At 38.2% G+C, this 23395-nt stretch overlaps 7 protein-coding genes across 7 annotated transcripts; 1 reads left to right on the forward strand and 6 right to left on the reverse strand.

Moving 5' to 3' along the window:
* Positions 1-1261: 1261 nt before the first annotated feature.
* GCK72_022540 (uncharacterized protein) lies at positions 1262-2350 on the reverse strand (the record flags this gene model as incomplete). Its single annotated transcript, XM_053734891.1, has 2 exons — positions 1262-1411; positions 2294-2350. 2 exons carry the CDS (start codon positions 2348-2350, stop codon positions 1262-1264), a joined length of 207 nt encoding a protein of 68 aa, XP_053578457.1.
* Positions 2351-7598: 5248 nt separating this feature from the next.
* GCK72_022541 (uncharacterized protein) lies at positions 7599-10243 on the forward strand (the record flags this gene model as incomplete). Its single annotated transcript, XM_053734892.1, has 8 exons — positions 7599-7667; positions 8238-8306; positions 8354-8409; positions 8458-8551; positions 9251-9447; positions 9492-9603; positions 9704-9804; positions 9850-10243. 8 exons carry the CDS (start codon positions 7599-7601, stop codon positions 10241-10243), a joined length of 1092 nt encoding a protein of 363 aa, XP_053578458.1.
* Positions 10244-12553: 2310 nt separating this feature from the next.
* On the reverse strand, positions 12554-12994 carry GCK72_022542 (uncharacterized protein; the record flags this gene model as incomplete). The annotated part of the gene is made up of 1 exon (XM_003096589.2): positions 12554-12994. One exon carries the CDS (start codon positions 12992-12994, stop codon positions 12554-12556), a length of 441 nt encoding a protein of 146 aa, XP_003096637.2.
* Positions 12995-15441: 2447 nt separating this feature from the next.
* Positions 15442-15999, reverse strand: GCK72_022543 (uncharacterized protein; the record flags this gene model as incomplete). Its single annotated transcript, XM_003096586.2, has 1 exon — positions 15442-15999. The coding sequence occupies one exon, from the start codon at positions 15997-15999 to the stop codon at positions 15442-15444; it is 558 nt and encodes a 185-aa protein (XP_003096634.2).
* Positions 16000-17062: 1063 nt separating this feature from the next.
* On the reverse strand, positions 17063-17635 carry GCK72_022544 (uncharacterized protein; the record flags this gene model as incomplete). Its single annotated transcript, XM_003096607.2, has 4 exons — positions 17063-17144; positions 17189-17292; positions 17342-17441; positions 17490-17635. The coding sequence occupies 4 exons, from the start codon at positions 17633-17635 to the stop codon at positions 17063-17065; spliced, it is 432 nt and encodes a 143-aa protein (XP_003096655.2).
* A 2362-nt stretch (positions 17636-19997) lies between these two features.
* Positions 19998-20379, reverse strand: GCK72_022545 (uncharacterized protein; the record flags this gene model as incomplete). The annotated part of the gene is made up of 2 exons (XM_053734893.1): positions 19998-20105; positions 20161-20379. The coding sequence occupies 2 exons, from the start codon at positions 20377-20379 to the stop codon at positions 19998-20000; spliced, it is 327 nt and encodes a 108-aa protein (XP_053578459.1).
* An 87-nt stretch (positions 20380-20466) lies between these two features.
* GCK72_022546 (uncharacterized protein) lies at positions 20467-23232 on the reverse strand (the record flags this gene model as incomplete). The annotated part of the gene is made up of 7 exons (XM_053734894.1): positions 20467-20713; positions 20765-20838; positions 21438-21660; positions 21746-21848; positions 22197-22463; positions 22775-22895; positions 23098-23232. 7 exons carry the CDS (start codon positions 23230-23232, stop codon positions 20467-20469), a joined length of 1170 nt encoding a protein of 389 aa, XP_053578460.1.
* Positions 23233-23395: the final 163 nt, after the last annotated feature.

The following is a 23395-nucleotide window of genomic DNA, read 5'->3' on the forward strand; positions in this document are numbered from 1 at the left end:
TGACTAACCGAATTCAAAAATGTCAGTTTCATTCATATTTGAGCAAAACTGGCGGGGTTACTTGAATGGACTACTGTAGTTTTCGCGGCATGATCCGTTTTGCTTTATTCAATTGCGGGGATACTTGAACAAAAAATATAGCAGGAAATAAGGGATAATAGCTTAAAAACAACGAAAATAGTGCATTTTCAGCTAAGAATGGGGGTTGTTCACAACACAAAAAACGAAATTCATAAACAGGGCATTCAGAAGGAGAATTACGGATAATAAAAAATAATTGGAAAGTTAAGGGAATATGGAATACGGAACAAAATGATATTCCGCGTTTATGCTTCGGTATCAGTGATGTCTTCGGATGAAATCGACGCGACGACTTCCTCTTATTCCCCGTCGTCGCATTTTTCTGGATATCAGAGTCCAGAGGCGATGCAGCGATTAAACTGATATTTGAAGACCTGGAAAATTGAAATTTTTTACTCGGAAACAAGCGAAAAAAGATGTCGGTGTGCTAGCTCTGAAACTGCTCTTTGTAGTACAAGAGCTAGCTGTCCAATAAAACGAGAGTTAGTCTCCTATCTCTTATTTAAAGGACAGAAAGTCAACAAAATTTTTCAAAAAACTCAGATTTCCGGTACTAAAATGTTTTAATCGACCGAAATTTTGGCTCTTCCCATTCAATTTATTGGAAAAACGTGAAAAATTCTACTAGAAAGAGATTCTTGAAACCGTCATGGTCTGCTAGCTTTATGTGAATGTAGTTTGTAGTCTGAAATACCAATTTGGCTGCTTTTTCATGTATTTTTAGCCAAAATCACTTATCAAAAGTGTTTTTTCCTTGAATAACTCCAATTTTCCCACTCAAACACCTTTTCATCCATCTTCTGCGTGACACCCCTCTCAATATCGTGTGACTCAAAGCACTTTCTCATCTTTCCGTAAACTCTTCACACACATTTTGCTGGCCAACTCCTTCCAGCGACGTCTTGATTCTTTCCGCTTCCTCCGTAGTGATTTCTCGCTTTAAATGAATTCCGGACGGTGGTGTTTGTGGCGACAGCTTTGAGCGATTTCGACACTTCCAGAAGGTTAAATAAAAAAAAATTAAATAACGATGCATTGATCGGCCATCGTCTTCATTTTCTCTTCATTTTCAAAGATTTTTTTTTGTTCACAGCCTCAATTGTGAACCAGTTGGCAGTGTAGTCACATGCAAGATGCGGATGCTCAACCATGAAGATTTCCGCCGCATTTGCACCTCCTTTCAGCGATCCGCCTTGATTCTCTCATTCTTATCCACAGCCTCTGCCTCCTCCATGGTAACTTCTCGCTTCGATTGAGCACGAATTCTAAGGCAATCCTCGAACGCCTTCACCTCGTCATGACAGTATTTCACATAAACCGGCTCAGCGCACTCAAATTTCTTGAAGAATTGCTGCGGGACGGTAGTGTTCGTGGCGACAGCATTTTTTCTCACTTTCAAAGATTTTGAGCTTCCATTGTGAGCCAGTTGGCAGTGTAGTCACACGCTAGATGCGGATGCTCAGCCAAAAAGATTTTCATTGTTTTGGCACCTCCTTTCAGAGTACCGATTCTCTCCAGAAGACTCATTTCTTTTCGAAAACCGAGACCATGTCGTGCTTATCCTCCTCGTCGGTCTTCTTCACTTCCGGTATCTTTTCAGTGATCTAAGATCGAAATTTCATCAAAACTGGACTAAAAACAGTGTTTTTAGCCTACCTTATTAATTCTTGAGGTACTGAATGCCTCACGTCGGATAGTATCCACATTCTCCTTCTTACGCCACGCCTCGAAAGCGTCGGCGAGCTATTTTCCGTGCTCCTGGAAGAGAAAGTTTGGATTTTTAATAACATTTCTTATTGATATAAAGGGAAAATTGGCTTTGGTCTGCTAGCGATGATAAGAAACACTACAAACAACAAAAAGCGAGCTAGCAGACCAACGCAGATGTTGGTCTGCCAAATTACAAAATACAGAAAGCAAAGCTAGCAGACCAACTTTCAAACTTGTTAGAATAACTCATATTCTGTCGATTTTACAGCTGAAACTCGAGAAAACTAAAAAACTTGGTCTGCTAGCTCGCATTTCGTAGTTTTTATTCTATATGACACAGTTTTTGATCAACTTCATCATTTTCACCTGCATTTTTTTGATCAGTGTCTATTTTTTCTTCTCCAACCTCTCTTTTTCCATTTTCTTTTTGACCATTCGCTCGAGACGATCCTGCTGACGCCATCTGTAGAGTGGCGGCGTATCAATGTTTGTCATCGAATACCTCGATATTCTTCCATTTCGAGTAGTCAATAATGCATTGCTTGGCCATCGCTTTCATTTTTACCTTTTTTCGAAAATTGTAGCGTTTGAAGCCTTAATTGTGAGCCAGTTGGCAGTGTAGTCACACGCGAGATGCCGATGCTCAGCCATAATGACTTCCGTCGCTTTCGCACTTCTTTCAGTGTTCCAATTCTTTTCAGAAGACTCTCATTCTTCTAGAAAAACGAGGTCATGTCGTGGCTCTCCTCCTCGTCGGTCTTCCTCACTTCCTGTTTCTTTTCATTGATCTAAATCTGAAACTTCATTAAAAATGACTTAAAAACTTTATTTTCAGCGTACCTCATCAATTCTCGAGGTACTGAACGCCTCATGCCTAATTGTATCCACATTTCATGGTTTGAGATGTTCCTATTCTTCCAATGCGGCCTCCTTCATAAGCCACGCCTCTTCTTAGGTCTTCACTCCATCGATTTGTTGTTGAATTGACGATTTCGAGTCGGCGGAAGCGTCGGTGAGCTACTTTTCAAGGTCCTGGAAATGAAAATATGAATCGGTAATGAAATTTCCGAGCGATATAAAGAAAAGTTCAACTTTAGTCAGCTAGCTATGAGAGAAAACATTAGAGAGAGAGAGAGAAATTAGAGAGAGAATGAGGTTTTCATGCGGAATATGCGAGGAAACACGAGAAAAAACGTAAATAATCCGGAAGCGGGTAAAGAGGGTGGAGAACGGGCATTCTCGAAGCGTTGGAAGCTCGGAAATAGCTTTGAAAATAAGCTTTCAGATTAATTGTTTCATTTTTTCCAGATTTTTCTAACTCGTACCACGAAAAATGACTGAAACTACAAAAAACGAGCTAGCAGACCAACGCAGTTGTTGATCTCCTGGATTATAAAATACAGAGTGCATGGCTAGCAGAACAACGTTTAAAATTATTAGGAAAATTTATATTTCGTCAATTTTACGTCTGAAACTCGAGAAAACTGAAAAACTTGGTCTGCTAGCTTCCACTTCGAGGTTTTTATCCTATCTGGAACAATTTCTGATCTATTTCATCATTTTACCTGCATTTTCTTGGCCGTTGTCTTCTTTTCCCTGTACAGCGCCTTTTTCTATTTTCTTATCGTCTATTCACTAAAGACGAGCCGGACAACGCCATCTATGAAGTGACGGTGTGCCAATGTTTGGATCCGTGTCGTCCTCGTCATCGGACACCTTGATATTCTTTTATTTTGAGTAGTCAATCGGCATGTTCTGTAAAAACAAAGAAAAATTATAGAGGAAATGAGGTTTTAATGCGAAAAATGTGAAGAAACACAAAAAATCGTTAATAATCTAAGACCGGGCAGAAACGGGAATTCCCGAAGCGTTGAAAGCACGGAAATAGCTTTAAAAATAAGTTTTCTCATTACTTGTCTTATTTTTTCCAGTTTTTTTCTAGTTTTTATCGCTAAAAGTAACTGTAAATCGGTTTTACCCGCTGAAAAATCACTAAAATCAACAGAAAACGGGCAGTCCGCCAAACACCGCGACGCGCAACCGCACAATGCACCAGACCATACGCGCCAAAAAATGTGCTAGAACATTGGAACACCTTCCGTTTTTGACCGTTTTTTGTGGAATTATCTTAACTTTTGGTTTAGGAATTAAATAGTAATTTCCAGGTCTTCACGATCATTTTGACATCAAAATCGTCAGTTTTCGTTGGAAATTCCCTGAGAAATATATATCGTGTTTCCTCACATTTTTCGCAAAAAAAAACCTTATTTTCTCTCTAAATTCGTTTTTTTAACATTTCTGGTCGAATGTAGAAACGTGAACCTCCCAAAATAAACGTGATCCTCCCAAACAGCCATTAGTTTGGATGAAGTTTAGTACTATTCCGAACAAATTTCTGTAGCTTACTGTTTTCCATAGCTTATTGAGGTGTGTGTAACATCAACTTTTTACATTGACTCGTGAAACAGCATAATTCAATTCTTGTTTCCCTTATCATGGTAGTAGTACTATATTTACATGATAAGAGCAGAATAACCTAATTTTACCTCTCTTCCCCTTTTATTACTTTTCCACAATTCATTCTTTTGTCTCGCTATCTTCTTTTCTCCCTTGCCCATCTCTTTTTTACGTGAAGAACAGAAAAAGAGACGAGGCAGAAAGGAGGTCATCTGCCCGTCCTCTCCGTGTTCTTCTCTATACGAAGCGTGCCCCTTTCTTTCATTCGACTAGATAACCATTGTTTACAACAGATATCACTTGTTGTTAGATCATGGGGAACTAACAACAAGTGATATCTGTTGTTAAAAGCAAAGAAAGTTTTCCTCTCTTTCCGATTCTCATAGCATAGTCCACCTAAACAATAGTCTGACTAATGAAACGCAGACATCACAGAGAGAAGAGAGCAACCGGCCGGGAAGAAATGCCACTCCCGTCTCCACCGCCGTCTCTTCTCTTTCTTTTACGCGTCAATTTATTGCAAGAAAAAAATGAGACGGGAGGGGTGTTTATGTTTTTCATTGTTGGAGTTAACAAATGAATATTCGCGGAGTATAATAATTGTGATTTTATTTTAACATTGTTTTGTTTCAGCCTATACTCTTAATGCGGAAACCTTTATCTCATTGTTAAATCATGAAGAAAAAAAACGAAGAAATATCCAAAGCATGATATGGAACAACTTGATTTTCAATCCATTTGTTGACTTCAAAAACGCGGAAGAGTGAGTTATGACAAAAAACTATCAACTTTCTTTGTAATAGAGTGGGAATTTGTAAAGTGTGTGCGGCATGTTTGTGAAAATTGCGTGCTCTGTCTGCGTAGTGGTCTAGCTACTGCTCAGAAACTTTTTTCTCAAACTTTTTGACGTTCCACTCAATTTTCAGACTTCTGACATTGCTTCCACTTGAAGAACTGTGAAACTGTATTCAAAGCCGTCTCTTTTGACCAAAGAATCAAAAATCAAATATTTCTCACTTCTCCGAGAGAAATACACGCCAAGAGTTTTCTCGGCCGGGAGGCCACGGCCGTTATTAAGTAGAGGGAGTTTAAATTGAGGTTTTAAAAAAAGTTTTTGGGGTGACAATAAAATAGACTTCAATAGTTTTTCGTATAATTTTTTTTTTCATTTAATAATAATTTTCCATAACTATTGAATATTTTTCCAGGTGGCGAAAATTTCACGAGTTCATCATTCAAATCGGAATCAACAAACCTGGCACCGACAACTATATCTCTCATCGCAATGTTCAGTTTGGTAAGATTCGGAAATTTAAATTTTAAAAACCAGTAGTCTTGATTGAAAATCTCTGAAAACTAGTGAAAAAAAGAAATTACCAGAAATTTTGAAAAATTGGAATAATTTAGTCTAATTTTGGTGGTTTTAATCAAATTTCTGACGATATTACACTATCATCGGTTTAAAACCGGCAAAATTTTTGAAAACTATGAGGCATTGGTCGGAATTGAAAACGTCCCAGTGAAGTCTGTGCCTTTCCCACATTGAGCGACATCCGGCAGTTGAAAGATGTGAATTCCTATCTAACAAAAACAGATCAAATTCAATATTCAGAAAAGCTGAAAAAAGAGTATACTCGTTTTTTCTAAATATTCCATCCGAATTTTTTGGAAGTCGTTCAAACCTGTTCATCCCGAGTCATTTCTTTTGTCTAATAGAAGAGTTCAAGCTAAAAATTTGAAAAATACCTGTAAAAATGACGAAAAATTATTTCATTCAGATACAATTATGCCAATTCAACGCGGCTACTGGACAGAGAATATTTCATGATCTTCATATTCCTTCCAATTATTATGGTTCCTAACCGATTATTCTTTTTTCTGAACTATTTCTCTTCAGGAGAGGTAAAGTGAGGTACGTTGACAAAAAGTCTCTTCGCTAGTCAGTATCCATTTCTGTGATGATTCTGAACCATAACAATTTCATTGAGATATGGATTTTGACGTGAATTGAGACATGTTTTACCCTATTGTAAAGCAACCAAGTTATTTAAAAATAGCCTCGATACGGTTTGTTGATGGCTCAGAAATGTTTGAGGAATTGGAATAAAACTTGCGGAGCGTTGGAGTTATAAAAATTCAACTTCTCCCCTCAATAAGAATAAATTATTCATCGCATTTTTTTCACAGTCTCTTTTTGATTGAAATTCAAGTTGTCCGTCGCTTCTACGTTAATTTTCAAGTCAACGGAGACTTGTGTACATTTCAATGGAAGGTGTGCAAACCCTCCTTAATACTTTACCAATGTTCATAACATTTTGAACCGATTTCTCTGCAAAATTTACATTATGCGACGAGAAGAAACATGGCGACACTTTTCAAAGTTAGACACTTCCCACCGAAAACAAAAAACTACGGTTTTTGGCCGGTGTTGTTTTTTGTGGTAAAAAAATACGAGTTGTCAATTTCAACCGTAATAGGAAACGTTTTCTAACTATTCTTAGTTTTTTTGTTTGTTCATCTTTTTGCTGAAGCTTTTCATTCATTCAATTTTTTTTCTTGGTCATCCCCTTTCGAAATAAATATGAATATTTTTGGTTCGAGTTGAAAATTGGAAAAAAGAAGGTCGTATATCCAACAAGCAGATGGTGTGATGGATGAGGTGGTTGGGGTTGGAAAATATAGCTTTTTAAATTGGAAAAAGGCACCTCACTCCTTTCAAAAGAAATATTCATCATTCTGGTCGAAACATGAAAGTGCGGAGGAGGCACGTTTCGTTTTCGATTTCGAAAAAGGGCCTACTCTGATTGATGAGGGGTGAGAGTAGTGATACACTTTTTAATTAAAAAATGAAAAATGACTTTTTCCAAAAAGTAAATTGGATTTACTCTTGCTTTTTCCGGCTGAAGAATGTGACACTTGCAGTTTTTAGTTGAAATTGTCAATTTTGTGAATGTGAGACGGCCTCCCTAATTGTATTGCAATACTGATTGCTTATGGAGTGGATTTCTCAAAAGTAGAGTTTCATTTTTGCAGTTGACTACGTGTTTGTACGGGTCCATATAGGGAAGATTTTGATTGTCAAAAAGCCCGTACAAAAAAGTTGTCAACTATAAAAATAAAGCTCTTTTTGCCTTCTATACACTCCACAAACAATTGATATTGTTAGACAACCTGTGAGGTCTTGTCACATTCACAGAGTTGACCATTTTCAACTAAAAATGCAAATGTCGCATTTTTCGTGACAAGTACTGTGTATGCAATACGAATTGTTTGTGTTTTTTGCTCTCAACATCTCTCGCTCTTCCTGGAGCATTAAAAACATCCGTTTGACTCCTTGACTCAACTGACATATGGCGGATGTTACAATGTTCACAATTTTCGGGAACGATGAAAAAAGTCACCTGGATGTGGATATAGAAGTATTTTGCTTCTGGAAAGCTTTCATGCTTCTCAACAGGAATAAATGTCTTCCAATTTAGCCTTCATAGTAAACGTTTTCTAATTCTTCATAGTTTTTTTGTTACTCGGCAGTCGTGTGGCAACTTTAGGGCGGAAGTTGAGGTCGATTCGGCTTTAGATCTTGCTCACCTTCTGGCCGGAAGTTTAACGATTTCAGACTTTGAGTCGGATCTAGGTCACCTTTTGACCGGAAGTTGAAGCAGCCTCGATACTTTTACCCGCAAGTTAAAGGAACGGCGGCTTTAGATCGAATCTTGTTCACCTTCTGGTCAGAAGTTAAGAGAATGTCGGCTTAACATTAAGCTCGGGCATTGGTCGGCTTCTGATCACAAGTTTCAAAATGACTGTTTCCTGCCCGGAAGTTGATCGGACCTTGGTCGGATTTTAAGTGCGTCGCGTGTCTCGCAACGCGTGCTTTTTGTTTTTTCAATAATTTTTCGAAGTTTTATTTATAACTTCGTCTTACTGATGAGCGTTTTTTGATTCAATTTAGCTTATTTTTATCAAATCTTAAATTATTGTTCATTCAGATTTCGAAATTTCATAGAGATAAATGCCTTTCGTTGGTGGAGGTGCTCAAGTTCAGTGGAAAAGTTATTGTAAGTAATTCTTTATCTCATAACCGAACATCTCCAAGTTTTTTCAGGTTCTCACTAAACATCAAACAATACGAACTTCCCACCTTGAATATATCGACAGAAGGTAACATATGAAAGTGAAAAAAACATAATTAAATAATGTGTTTTACAGAAATTTTCTGACGAAGTCGTGTGGACAACAAATCGAGCATTCCAGGAATATTTCGAAAAATATCCATGCGGTCAGAGTCAGAAGTTGGTCGGAAGTTGGTCGTATCTTGGTCGGCTTTAGTAACGGTCTTGTCCAGAATACGACCAACCTCCGAGCTGAAGCCGACCAACTTCCGCGCTAAAGCAGCCGGTGGCTGCCGAGTAGTTCACCTCTTTACGGAGTTTTCCTTTAACATGGTTCTTGGTCATTCCCTTTCAAAATAAACATGTATATTCTTCGTTTAACGTTAGAAATTGGAAAAAAGAGAGGAAGTACCGTTTATCCCACAAGGCAGATGATGTGATGGATGAGGTGGCTGGAGAGAATAGCTTTTTAAACTCGAAAATGACACCTCACTTCTTCCCAAAAATATTCATCATCCTGGTTGCTTCTTCAAAATAAGAAAATGTAGAGGAGGCAGATTTTGTCTCCGATTTCAGTAGAGAGTCCTCCTTGATTGATGAGGGGTGAGAGTAGGGATATCCGTTTTAATTAAAAAATGAAAAATGATTTTTTTCAAAAAATAAATTGAATTTTCTTAAACCCAATTCTTCTTCACACTTATCGTGACGTGTGATTCTCCGTCCAGATAGTTCACATTGAAAATTAGCTCCGCCCCTTTGAAACCAGGAGGCTCATCAGGCTTCAGTCAGTCATACTTCCTCAAGCTCTCGGATCAAATGACATTTTACTTTAATCATATATTTCTCTTTAGAATCCGTTGGCCAGTTTATTCATTAAATTTTTATTTCAGATGAATTTCATTCATCTACTTGCTGTAATCACAATAATACCGCTATGCATGTCTTGGTCTTCGTTTTTTCCTACTCAAATTGGTCAGCCGGGCGACCTAGAATATGGAAAAGGGAACACTGAGTTCTTGGGAAACTTCACTTGTTCATTGAACAAAGTCTGGTGCATTCATGTGGAGTATGTGGAACTTGATTTCACGTGAGTTCTTAGAATATATACAGATAGAGAAATAATATTTTAAGCTTTGACGATGGCCTCGGAGAGCTTCCTTTCGTTTGTGTGAACGGATCGACAGTTCTTCAGAACTACCATTTCGCCAATCTGAGCGGAACCGAAAAATGGCACATTTTAGACGTGAGTTAGCCTATTAGTGGCAACATTCAAATCATACCTTGAAGTGTATCAAGGTTAAGATTGTAGTTGGATAATCATGCGTCTAGATCATTTGTTACAGCGAAGTTACGATCCTGGCATGGTGGTTCTGCATGACTGCACCGAGAACGGCAGAGTCTATCAGTATGTTCACGAATTTCCGGGACAAATGTTCAAATACAAGTAAGAAAATATTCACATCTTCATATTAAAACCCGCGTTTTTCAGTTGTTCGAACTACAAATATTCACTCGATTTGGTTGAGATGGGGAAACAAAGAGAGGAAATGCTGTACTATCACGCTGGTGATTATCAAAAAATTGTGAGAGAATGGATTATGCAGCACGTGACCAAGGTACCACTGCCAGGACTTGAGAACGCCGTGAGACCACCATGGAATTCATTGCCTCCAAAGTTCCCAACTTCTTTGTGTCTCGGTGAAATGGATGATGAGACTCCATATTCTGAAACTCTACAGTATTATGAGGCTCTTTATTTTAATTACACAACCGATGATACCACGACTTCCTTGAACTTGTCTTCTTCCACCATCATGTCTCCTGAGATGTCTTCATCATCTGGTGAATCTTCGATTGTTGTCTCAAACTCGACCATGACTTGAATGTCTTTCTTTTATTTGAAAGAAATCAGTTCACTCTAACTCTGTTAGTCATTGTAGTCATTTTTTCTTGAAAATTTTTGAACCAACTCCCTGCTTCCTTTTTTATTTCTCTAGAGATTCATGCTTTTCAATTTTCATCACCCTTCAACATTTGTCTGTCAAACTGCAAACTTCTCTATACACTCAATGTTTCTCTTTCGTTTAGACTTGACACTTAAATAAATTTCTGTGGGCACGCAACTTTAAAAAAATCAATTTTTAGATCACTTTTTGTAGGTGTGAGTTTGTCATAGCGCTATTAGAAAACAGATGCACCCAATCTCCCTCAAGATCAATGCATCAATGCAATTCTCTCGATGAAAAGTACTGTCTCAAATTTCACACCTTTTTCAATTGGATGAAATATGTAGTTTTATTCGAATATGAATAAAACTCACATTTTTGAATTCAGCTAGTCAAGAGCTTTCCGAAAAGTACCAGCAAGTCTAGGTTTGGTGCAAATCAGTTTTCGACACGATTATTGGGTTACTGTAGTTTTCGTGGCAGGACTCAATTTGCACTAAACCTGCTTGTGGGTTCTTTTCTGAAAGCTTAGAACTTGCTAAGTCTGTATGTTTCCTTTTTGTCGAGTTTTGAGCAAACTCCGCAAAGTAACAGCCAAAAATGTGGTTTTCAGAGTTTAGATTACTGTAGCTAAAGTAATAACAACTAAATAGGCCATGTTTACACTCATTTGAAAGCTTATAAGAAGTTGAACACTTTTATGGTTTTAATTTTGCTGATCGAGTTCTAAATTACTGTATACCTGCTGAATATCCCATCGAACGTATCGCCTGGACTTATCAATGTTGGATGGAATACAACGTTAATCTTTTTTTTTTTCAACTTGACACCCTGACAATAAACAATTGTCTGTTGGAATAATGGTTGTTTAGATACATAAATTACGTCATCTGCCACTTGATCATGCTCATCTCGTTATGGTCCAATGGTTTTTAACTTGTTTTATTTTGATCGTATGCTAACTTTTGCAAAAAAGTAGTGCATCAGTTAACATTCAACCGTTTCTGTTCACATTATTGATAAAAAGAACAAGAAAAAAATGAAAAAAGTTGTATGAAAAAACTGAACCGGTTCCACCAATTTTTATGGGCTTTCAAAAACTATCATGCTTCATGAAGAACCAGTAGGGAAAAACTTACAACTACAAAAACAGAGCTCTATTTTCAATCTAAATACCATGCAAATTATAAAAATATGGAACGAAAAGAAACATTTTGACACGCGTTTCGAATTTGATTATTTTTGAAACAAAATTCACAAAAGCTATCAACACCTTTATATTTCTAGACCTATAACTTTTTTTATTAGAAAACCAATAGAATGAAATTTTCAGCTACAAAAAGAAATATCTATTTCTATTATACATACAATTTAAATTTGGAATACATAGAAAATAAGACACATTGTCACACGCCTTTTAAAAAACTTTTAATTTAAGAAAGAAGCAACGCAAAAATGTAAATTTATAGCTTTGCTTAATTTTGTAAGTGTAAAACAAGAAAAACATTTCAGTACGAGTTTTGTAAGGAGCAAAACAGTTCTGACCCAGGCAGGACTCGAACCTGCAATCTTCTGATTAGAAGTCAGACGCCTTATCCATTAGGCCACAAGGCCGCAAGGAAAAAACGCGTCAGGGGAGAGTGAAAACATGGTAGAGAAAGAGAGAGAGAGTGGAGAGGGGGTACTGGGAGGATGGAGAATGGAATTTATGTAAATAGAACAAATGCATGTAAAGAAAAAAAACCTTCACTTCAAAATTAACACAATTGTATGTTTATAGCTGAATTTGGGAACATCCGCTTGCCATAGCAGAAAATGAAGATCAGAGATTAGAGATATAAAGTAAGAAAAAAGAACTTTGTTATCATCACAGTTATCATCATTTGAGTACAACAATCTTGCTCCAGTTTTTGAATCTGACCTTTTGATTTGTAAAATTGTTAAGGATGAGAATGCTCTTTTTGAGTCGATCCCAGACCAACCAAAACAAACGAGACCTCCAATTTGGGTAATTGCACCTTTATTGAAAAATATAACAAATAAAAGATTAGCTCGTGCTTCTGGTTTTGTACTGGGCAGAGGCGGAGCGAGACAGGAAATTTTTGAGTAAAAGAATTTAATTAAAACAGATAGGAAGAATGATTCAAGACTATTTCACTATGAATTAAAGTGGAATAGACACAGAGTACATCGAGTACAATTTGGAAGAAATGACATCAGGTTATTACAAAAATCGGATTCTCAGGATTACATAATTTCCACCATTTCAACTACCTCTGCCTCTTCTTCTTCTTCCACTAGTACTTCTTGTTCTTCTTCAGGTTCTTCTCCAAAAATAACCTCCACCTCGATAATTCTATTCTCTAACAGGACAGGTGCCTCACGTTCGGGAGCCGCACGGTTTTGCTCTACCGGAAGTTCCGGTTCCTCCACCACATTTTCATTTTCTATTGGCTCTTCTTCTACCTCCGGCTCTTCTGGCACCTCTTCTCCCATCTGCTCCTCCTCCTCTTCCACCGGCTCCTCATTCCCATCGTGGACATTTTCGTTTTCTATTCTTTTATCACCGTCATCATCCTCACTATCCGAGCGATACACGACTCGAACTTCCTTCAAAAACACTATTTCATCGTCCGAATCCTCATCGAGACGTCTCTGTCTATTTCCATTATTGTTTTGTTTTGCCATCGTTGGTTTTTTGAGTGTATCTGAAACTGTATCTCTATAAAACACAAAGTGTTTGAAAATCAATAGTCAATGGAATTAAAAAAACGTAACTGAAGAACAGAAAACAAATCAATAAGTGCGTTGGTCAAGCTATTTACTCAATTCAAGGTGAAAACTGCTATAATTTAGTGTAACTACTACAGTCGAGAGTCAATAACTATCAAAAATTGATTTTCGAAGAAAAAGGACATTGCAAACAAATTAGTGTTTGCATTGTTTTGTTCGGGAGGAAGACGTTCCACGCATTACGCTACAAACACACGGTTCCTGGGAATACAAGTGTCAATGTCATATAACAATGGAAAAAATAGTGGTTGGGTCAACAATATCTGTATGCAATTAGTGTATATTGATTCTTGGAACTGACAGTGCGGGGAGAAGAACTTGTTACATTCAAAACTAAATTTTAGGTATTGCTGTACGAAATTCTCACGAGATACGACAAATTTATTGAAAAACAGAGAAGCATGACAACTGTTAGCAGTAGTTTCTTTTTAAGATTCATTTCCTTATCTAATCTTATCGGTGTCCTCATCTTTACACATAAAACACAATTGAGTATGGTCCAAGCGCCCCTCGGCTTCACCACTACACTGTCGTAGACTGTGACAAAACGAGTACGTGCATCAACTGAAGTGATGATAATTCGAATCCATCAGAAAACCGCTCTCGAAATACGGAGAAATTTTTCAGAAACCTTTGAAATAGGGAATGAATTTTCAAAAACGTGTCCACAGTTACTCCCACTTTTATCGCAATAATGCTTTTAACTAGTTTTAAAGAAAAAAAATAGCAGAAATCAAAATCAAAAAAGATTTGTCAGCACCAAGATTTGAACCCCGGACGTCAGATTAGTACCACAATGTCAAAAACAAAAAAAAACAAAATTGACACCCGTGGGAATCAAACCCTGGTTGTCAGATTGGTACCAGAAAGGCAAAAATAAAAATAAAACACTTTTCCGAGCACCCGGTGTTGAACCTCGAACCGTTGAAACCGTAAACCGACCTCCTTTTTCAGAAAAATTTTACTCGATATTCAATGGTGTCGAGATGTCTGGTGCCGAAACGTCAAGGAGCCGTTAATTTGAGGCGAAGTCAATATAAACTCAATATAAACAGCAACGCACACGCAACGAGACTGGAAAAAAATTCAACGCTCCGTAACTTGTATAATGCTATTTATTCAAAAAGAATCATTATTAAAAAAGAGAGTCGATAAAAAAGTAGAATTTTTGATGAAAAAGTGGCAAATGAAAAATTCAATTACAGATTTAGAACAGATGACAGTCTCACATATCTTCTTATTGAAGAATCTGCATTACGATGTTCGATGGATTCTCTTCCTTACCACTCAGCTCCACTGACACTTTCAACATTGTGCCGTGGTTGGTAGGAATCTGGGCATATCTGAAAATCATTATTTCGACTCATAAATCTATTCAATCTGTTTACCTGTGTCCCGAGCAGGGTGCTCCACCGGCGGTAAAATCGAAGAAAAACCGGTTTTTTTCAACCGGTGAAAATCGTTTCTTCAATCGGTTAATTTCAACCGGTTTTTCAAAAACAAAAACCGATTTAAAACCGAACAAAAATCGGAAGAAATCGATTTTCTTCGATTTTGTTTTGAAAAAAAAAACTGTTCGGTTTCGGTTTTCATCGGTTTAGAAACCGGTTAAAAAACCGATTATTCTTCGATTTTTACCGATTTTTTCCGATTTTCATCGGGTTTTTTTTAAAGTTCAAGTTCTACAGTAGTTTGTCACGTTTCAATAACGTCACACGTTTTTTCTATTTTTATAGAAAATTTTAACAAAAATGAGAAATTATTAATTTTAACATAAAATCTAAATTGAGAACAGTGCAAAATATGATAGAAACGTGACAAACTACTGTAGAACTTGAACTTTAAAAAAAAAACCGATGAAAATCGGAAAAAATCGGTAAAAATCGAAGAATAATCGGTTTTTTAACCGGTTTCTAAACCGATGAAAACCGAAATCGAACGGTTTTTTTTCAAAACACAATCGAAGAAAATCGATTTTTTCCGATTTTTCCCCGGAGAAAAATCGATTTATTTTTCTAAAAACCGACGAATATTTTAACCGATTTTCTTACCAATTTAAATCGGTTTTGAAGTATCGGTGGAGCACCCTGGTCCCGAGATAGACTTTTTGAATGTTTTCTTGATTTTTTTGAACACGTTCTTATGAAATTCATCCATTTCGATCTCATCATACGTCTCAGGTGAGAAAAGTGCGAAACTGAAGCTAGCTCCTTCTTGCTTTTCACTAGATATCCATCGTTTGATAAGTATCATGAAATCATCAACAGATAAAATTCCGTCAACTTCACTACATCACAATTTATATGGACTTTGAGGTTTTCCAGATTCAGAAGAAAAGGGATCTACTCGAAATCATCATCGAGTCTGTCAAATACTATGTGCTTGGCGCTTGTTAGCTTCGGATGTTTGAAAATCACAGAGTCGTACACAAAAACGTGAAGCTTTTTAAGTGGGTAACTGGACTCCTCGATGTATGGCGCCATCTCGGCAAATGCACGATCTGCTTCTGCGAAAATGTTCATTTCCTCAATTTGCATCCAAAGTCCTGGTGTCAGACGAAGAATTTCTACGATTGTAATCAACAATTTGAATGCAACTGGATGACGTCTGTTCTCGAAGATCCTGTGCATCAGGTAGTTGAGAGCTTCGAAAAGTTTCTTCTCGTACTTGACAAACTCAATTTTCTTCTTCTCTTCCGTGACAACATGATGAATGGTTAACATAATATAACTCTCGAATGGGACCGGAAGACCGTCTCTCCGAGCATTCCACTGTTGAAGTATTGCTTTTGTCTCCAATACTTTGTCCTTCAGTTTTTTATAAGCCCGAGCTCTCGCATGCTCGAACTCCTTTCTAATTTTGAAGTGTGAAGTTTTATCTGTAGTCGTTTTGCCTTCCATGAAATATTCTGAGATGTTTCCAGTATTCGAGGCCTTATATGACAAATCAAAATGAGAATTGATTGGTCCTAGACTCTCGACGTAATCAAGTCGCTTTTGGAGTTCAGGTACTTCTTCTTCTTTCTCCTCAATTTCATCTTGGTCGTTTAGCAGGACTATAGTTGAATTTAAACGTTTCCCAATTTGTATTATGATATTAGATAAACAGTTTCTAAGAGCTAAACACAAATTAAAAAAACTTGCTCTATCAGGTACTCCCTGCTTGACTTTCTGACTTGTGACTTGAACGTAACTGAAATCCACATTGTTTTCCATCCACCACCTTTCTTTTTGTTTCTCTTCCGAGTGGAAAATTGTTCGGGACACGCTTTCAATGTTATCTGGTCGTCAACAAGACAATGTGATATTGATAAAACTTGCTAAATTGATGACCGGCGGATAAAATTTAAGAAAAGATTTCAATTATTTCAATTCAGAACAGTAGTGACCGTTGCTTATTGATGTTGGTGATTTCTCTAACTTGAACTGTGTCTTGGTCAAAAAATTGTCCAAAATCCAATATTTTACATTCAACACAAACATTTTCTCACGGTAGAGAATGTCAGGCCAACAGAAGTAACATTGAAAGTGAAATTTGTAGCATGAAAGTTAACTTTTTAATTTTCTCTATTTGTTTTGAGAGAAATTATGTCCGGTTTTCATAAAATCACTTTGTGTTATTTTGAAATGTGAATCCAAATTTAAGGGTTTCAATTTCAAGGGCATATCGGAGCGCGTTTTCTTGTGGCAGTCCGGTCATGAAACAAAATCAAGTGACTCCGTAAAAACATTCTGGAAAAGAAAACTTATTGCGTGCACACATTCTATCTGACGCGCAAGGGTTTGTGAACCGCTGGAGCAGGGCGTGTTCTTATAGCTCACTTTCTACAAACAATTTTTGAATAAACCGAAATATAGTGTAATTATGCAAAAAATTGACTAACATTACACCTGAAATGAAAAAAACATTCATAAAAACAAGTAATTGCTTTGTAACACTCATTCATCCTTGGCAAAACAATTATCATTTATCAGCCACCACATGGAAGGGACACCTCTCATAAGTTCCACGATTGAATGCTGCCACCTCGAATTTCACATGTTGCCTGAAAATATTTAATAAAGATTTTCAAAAACGAAGTGTACTCACTCTCCATCGACGCTCACGCGAACTTCGTTCTCGTTTTCATTCACGCAACGGAAGGAACCCATAATCGTGCAGTTGTGCTGAAGCATGTAGTTGATTTCATAGTGCTGAAAATATATAACTTTTATCTTTTTGTATATTAAAAGTCTCACATACAGCACTTGTGTCACCACCTAATTGCTGAGTCCATTTGAAGTGCACTCCAGGCTGATTAGAGCAGAATTTCTGTGATAGGAGATGGTCGTGGGAGTATGGACTGAAAACGTTTCACAAAATCATGCAAAATAAAAAAAATTAAACTCACATAGTGTCCACTTCATAGACAAGGAATTCAGCACACCAGTTCTTGATTGACGGATCACAACGAATTTGCATATCCATATGAATCGGATCCGATTGGATCATCGACATGAAAAGAATGGAGAGAAGAAGAATACGGAATGTCAACATTCTCCAGGTACAAAGAAAGAAATTCTACTTGAGGAGAAAGTGATAGAAACTGACGGGGGAGAGGGGTTTATATAGTCTTTTCTGATTCGATTAAGACCACAGGGGCGGGGGTGCAATAATAATGGTTTATGGGTGTGGGCGGTGGGAAAAATATCTTTTTATGTTTTTTGATGCCTACAATGGGAAATTGAACAAAAGGTGTTTATTTGATTGACATCCGGAATATTCAAAAATCAGAGACTATCAGAGATTGAGATCTGGACTACATTATAAAATAAAACACTATTCAAGTTAGAAAAATCATCAAGATCAATAATGGGCCTATTCTTGGCAAGCAAAAAACGTTTTTCGCTGCTTTTTTTTCGATTCACGGAACCAGAAAATCAGCGAAAAACTCTTAGTTTTTCGCTGATTTTTAAACGTTTTTCGCTGGTGTTTTTACCGTTCGTTTCGAGACCATCGAGAAAATAGTTTTTCGCTGCTTCTTTCCAATTCACGAGAGAAGGAAATCAGCGAAAAACTATTTTTCGCTGGCACATGCCTTTTTCGACACCGCAGGTCTCGAAGCGAGCGGTAAAAACACCAGCGAAAAACGTTTAAAAATCAGCGAAAAACTAAGAGTGTTTCGCTGATTTTCTGGTTCCGTGAATCGAAAAAAAAGCAGCAAAAAACGTTTTTTGCTTGCCAAGAATAGGCCCATAAGTAAAGATTGCTACTGTTCTAAATAGAATCAATTAAAACTTTTTCAATTGGTGAGAAGCACAATTTAGTTTCAACCTTCTTTCTGTCGAAATTTATAAAACGATATGGTTTGAATATGCTTATTAGGTAACAGTGCGGTTTTGGGAAACGTAATAGAAGTACACTTACATATAATAGAAGTACAGTCAAAGCGTGCCTTTGAAAAAAATGAGGCTCACTTTTCTCAGTTTCTTCAATGATTAAGTTTCAAAAAATTCAAAAAAGTTAGGGGTAACTCCCCATCTTTTAAAATGCTTTTGGTACGGCGGGATTCTTTTTAATGCAACAAAACCTCTAATAGAGAAGCCCCTAGTAGAAAGTGTTCAGAGTAGAATATCTCAACTACCTTGAAAGCTATCAAATTTTTTCTAACTGAGGTAATGTTTTATACATAATCAGCTACATTTTGTCTGTTGGCAACTTTTTGATATCTCATTTAAGAAAAAAGATATACCGCGTTAAAAAGGCTTTGCGGGGGGGGGGGGGGGGCATCTCTGTTAAAGGTTTCATAGTATCTGTGATTCCCGGCGTCACGAAATTTTTGTTGAAATGATATTTAAATTGAGCTTCTCACCCATTGAAAAGGTTTAATTGATTCTATTTACAACAGTAGTCAGAGAAAGGATGCCGGGATGATAAAGGATATTTGTAGAAATATGTTCTTTCATAGCGGTTTAATCGACTTACTGCAACCATATGGGAGAGGCATGTTTAGATCAACGATTTTTTGTATATTGGGGTATTTATGAAGTAAAGAATTCAAAAATACGACAGAAGCGTGTTCACAGAGACTACTTGCAACGAAAATGTGCTCATGAACCTTTTTCCATTACGCCTATATCTCAAACCAAGAAAAAGTTTCATGGAAATAGTTTTTTTTCTGAGGTCATAACAATATTAATTCAAAAAATTGCGCTTTCTGATAGAGTGTGCAACAACATTTTGGTAAATTGTATGCCCGCGTTGCATTCTGATTGTCTTGCCGTTTTTGAACCCCCGGTCGCACGAATTTTGTCAATCTTGGAACAAATAAAAGTAATTCAAAAATTTAGAAGAAATAAACTAGGTACAGTATGCCCAACACATGAACAGTGATCGTGGTTATTATATTAAATTAGAACGTTTTGATATTTATTTGAAATGATAGGCGATTGACGATGTCCGTCGGTCAATTTGGCGCAAACGTGGCATCTTGAGACACAGGTTCGGAGGTTTCCTGACATGATTGGTTGACTCTCCGATACCTGTAAGCGAAATGATTAGAATTTTTATGCTGGCTCAAAACGAATAGTAAATAACCTTGAACTTAGAGTCATTGTCTATGGTAGAAAGCTAGAATGAGAACTTGTTGAATAGTGACACTGTTGGCACCATTACAAATCGATAAATGGAGTTGCACAAAAGTCTTTTAAGCAGAATCCTAGAGAAGAGAGAGATTGGCCACGTTCTTCTGATCCGGCTCCAGTGTAAATGGCAAACTAGTCCGATCCATAAGCGGCTCCGTCCTGATGGACAGTTTGGAAGTTGAATGGTTGAGAGTGGATGGGGATGACGTTAGCTGGGGATAGGCAGTCGGCGCACCGAGAATGGTATGGCTCGTTTTTTTGCTCGTTGACAGGTATCATTGGGAGCCGGTACGATTTGTCATATTTCGAGGCGTAGACGTTATTGAAGTCACATCACAAACATGACATGGTGGAAAATCTTTGGAAGCAAGATTCATCGTGTTCTGGAATTCAAAAGTAAGAAAGAAATTCACAACAGATAACAGTTAGTAAACTTACCGAGGTCTCGGTTATGGGATTACTCGTTTCCTTTAATTTACAACATGGAATATCAGTCCGAACGTTTCGTTTGACTCCCCGGACATCTTGGCACCGCGGTGGTTGGAGAGAGCTTGACAAGAACGAATCTGTCTCTAGTGCTTTTGGAAGATCGGGGGCTCTCGGTCCTTTTGGTTGTTCCGTTGGCCCGCTGTCATGAAAGTCCCGGTGGTCCGTCATTTTCTGGTGGTTCATCGAGTACTAGCATTTTTTTTTTCCGTGGAGTGCTGAAGCTCCTGGAAAACCTGGAATTTCCTTCTCTCCTGGCTAGACAAGGTTTTGTGGTCTTGGTGGTCGTGGTGGTTGTAGTCCAAGTACGTCTTTTCCTGGAAGACCTCCGCCTCCCTTCTCTCTAGTGTATCCTGTCTCTTCTGATTCTCCCTTTGCTTCTGGCCTGAAAGGCCTCTTTCTATCGTGATACCTGGAGATTCTGAAGATCCTGGCTGTCATGGCAAACCTCATCAGAGTTGTTCTCGTCCTGGAATTCCTGGTTGTCCGTTCCTTTCTTAAACGCCTGGAAAACCGCACTTTCCAAGTTTTCCTGGAGTTCTGTTGTATGGATTACTGTAGTTTTGTTGGGAATGAATTAAAAACATTTGGAGTGTCTTTCTCATTATTTTTGTAGTTGACAACTATTTCCTAGATCAGGAAAAAAAACTGTTAGAGACGTTTCATATCCGGCCTTTTTAACTAGAAATGGGCTACTGTTGTTCTGTTGGGAATGAATGCAAAACGTTGGGCGTGTCTCTCTCTCATTGTTTTTGTAGTTGACAATTTTTCCCTAGATCAGGAAAGAGAAGAGTTAGAGACGTTTTATTTCCGGCCTTATAACTAGAAATGGATTACTGTAGTTCTTTTTTTTGGAATTTACAATTGTTTTTTTTTCAAAAAATTAATTTACCTTCTCAAAATTGGAGTTCGTCACCAAATTGAACATTGATCAGTCTTCTGGATCGAAGCACAGAGTAAAACATAAGCTGGTTTTAGAAAATCCTGCTCAGATTGAGTGTGGTAGAGGGAAGCCGAAGAAGTTGTTCCTGATCTGAAAATAACTTTTGCAACATCAAAAAACTGTTTTTTATCAAATTAAAACCATTTCAACAAGAAAAAAACGCTTCAAAAGTTTAAAAGAGGCGTGGCCAAGGAAACGCAACCCGAGAACTTGATTTTTGCAAATTCGCCGCACATTTACTCCGAAAGCACACTTTTTTGAAAAAGGATGTCTTGAAAGAGCTCACTATTAACGAATCTCTCTCTCTCTTTCTGTAGGCTGGTCCGGCGAGTACTGTGGCTCTAGGTTCACCTAGTTGTCCGTCCTGAGAACCCTCGGAGATCTCACATTCCTTTCGCTCCAAATAGTCCTGGCGCTCCTGGGTATTCGTCGTTTGCGCACTGTACGGGAAGTCTTGGTGATCGATCGACATTCCCTTTTCTCCGTGGAATTCTCGAGCTTCCGCAAACCTGTAAGCCCCTTCTTTCTTGATTCGGCAAGGTTTTATGGTCCTGGTAGTCTTGGTGAAACCTGGTCCTGATGGTTTAGAGATACCGGCGGAGTCCCGGAGCTTCTAGAAGAACTGGAAGTCCCTTCTCTCCTAGCTCGACAAGAATTAGTCCGTCACCTCTTGGGAGCATGTCTCTTCCTGGAGGACCTGGAAAACCTCAGTCTCCTTTATTTCCAACGTATCGTAGAACTCCTGGCGACCTCGCAATCCCTGGTTCTCATTTTGTTCATGGAAAACCACTTTTTTTCTTGATTCCTGAAAGTCACCCGCTTGTCCCAGAGATCAGGCTTTTCCCAGTTCTCTCTTGAGTCCTGATACGCCTGGAAGATCGTCCACTCCACGTTTTTTTCTGGAATTTCGTTGCTTCTTGGGTCTCTCTGCTGGGAATCCTGGCTCTTGAAAACAAATTAATCAGAGCTGTATGTCCTTATCCGGCTTCTCCTTTGTTTTTTGGCAATTCTGGGAGTACATCTTGGCCTGTCTTTGCAGAAAGACCTGGAACATCCGCTTCTTCCTTTTCTTCTAGATATCCAGGTTGTTCGACTTGTCTTGATGCCACTGGGAGCCTGTCATGTTTTGGTTGTCTAGGATATCCGCGCTCTTTCTTCAATTCTGGGTATCCTTGGGAAAGAACGAGTTGAATTGGTTCTTCTTTCTGTTTTGAGGTCCTAGAGATTCTGAATGAAAGACCATCATCTCCAGCGTCTCTTACTGGCCCGGGCTTTTCTGTGAGTCCACGATCGCCTACTGGTCCTGGCTGTTCTGAGTATTCGGACAATTTTTATATCCCATAGTTCCTGGAGCGCAGGCTGACCACGCTCCTCCAATGTCTCCCTTGGATCCCGATGCTTTCGGATTGTCCTGGTAATGTTTGTGCTCGTCAAAGTGGACGAAGTCTCTTCTCTTCAGCGTGTCCTACTTATCCATTTGGCACTCCTATTGATCCGTTGAGTCTTGGCCATCCTGGGATTCCGGCGTCTCCTGATATTTGAAATAATGATTATCAAGCCCAGTTTGACTTCTCAGATTCAATTTCCTCCTGACACCTGACACTTTTGGATTTTCGGTGTTACCTTTCATTCCTCGGTATACTGGTGATCCCGGCAGTGTTGGAGGTCCAGAAAGTCCTGATATTCCAGAGACTCCATTCAATTCAGTCACTCCTGGGAGTACTGGAAGCTCATTGTTTTCGTCCTGTGCCTCTTAAATGTCCTGGTACTAAAAATCCTTTCTTGCCTTGCACTGCAGCATGTCCTTAAGTCCGAAACCTCCTTTCATCTCTGGCAATATTTGTTTGGAAGACTACTCCTGGTCTTCATGGGTAGCCTGTTTACTCTTGGTTCCCTGAAATATAATAGCAAATCTCATTTTTGATAAAAGTAGAGTGGTTTCTTACTGGCAATCCTGGTATCCTGGGAGACCTGGTCCTCCTGGGCCTTCGATTGATCCGGCTGTTCTGGCCCTGGAAAGCCATTAGTTCTTTGTGTTTACGGATTTCCTTGCAATCCTGATGGTCCTGGAGCTCCATCATTAAAAGTACCTCCCTGAAAATATGATAGTAGATATATTAAATAATTTTTGTGGTTGTGCTCACTCCTGGTGATCTTGGTGTTTCAGAACTACCTTTGGCTCTTCCCGGGTATTCAGTTCCTATGAATACTGACACTCTTGAAAGTCTGGATCGTTCGGCTTGC

Source organism: Caenorhabditis remanei, chromosome X, assembly GCF_010183535.1.
Source record: "Caenorhabditis remanei strain PX506 chromosome X, whole genome shotgun sequence".
Taxonomy (NCBI): Eukaryota; Metazoa; Nematoda; class Chromadorea; order Rhabditida; family Rhabditidae; genus Caenorhabditis; species Caenorhabditis remanei.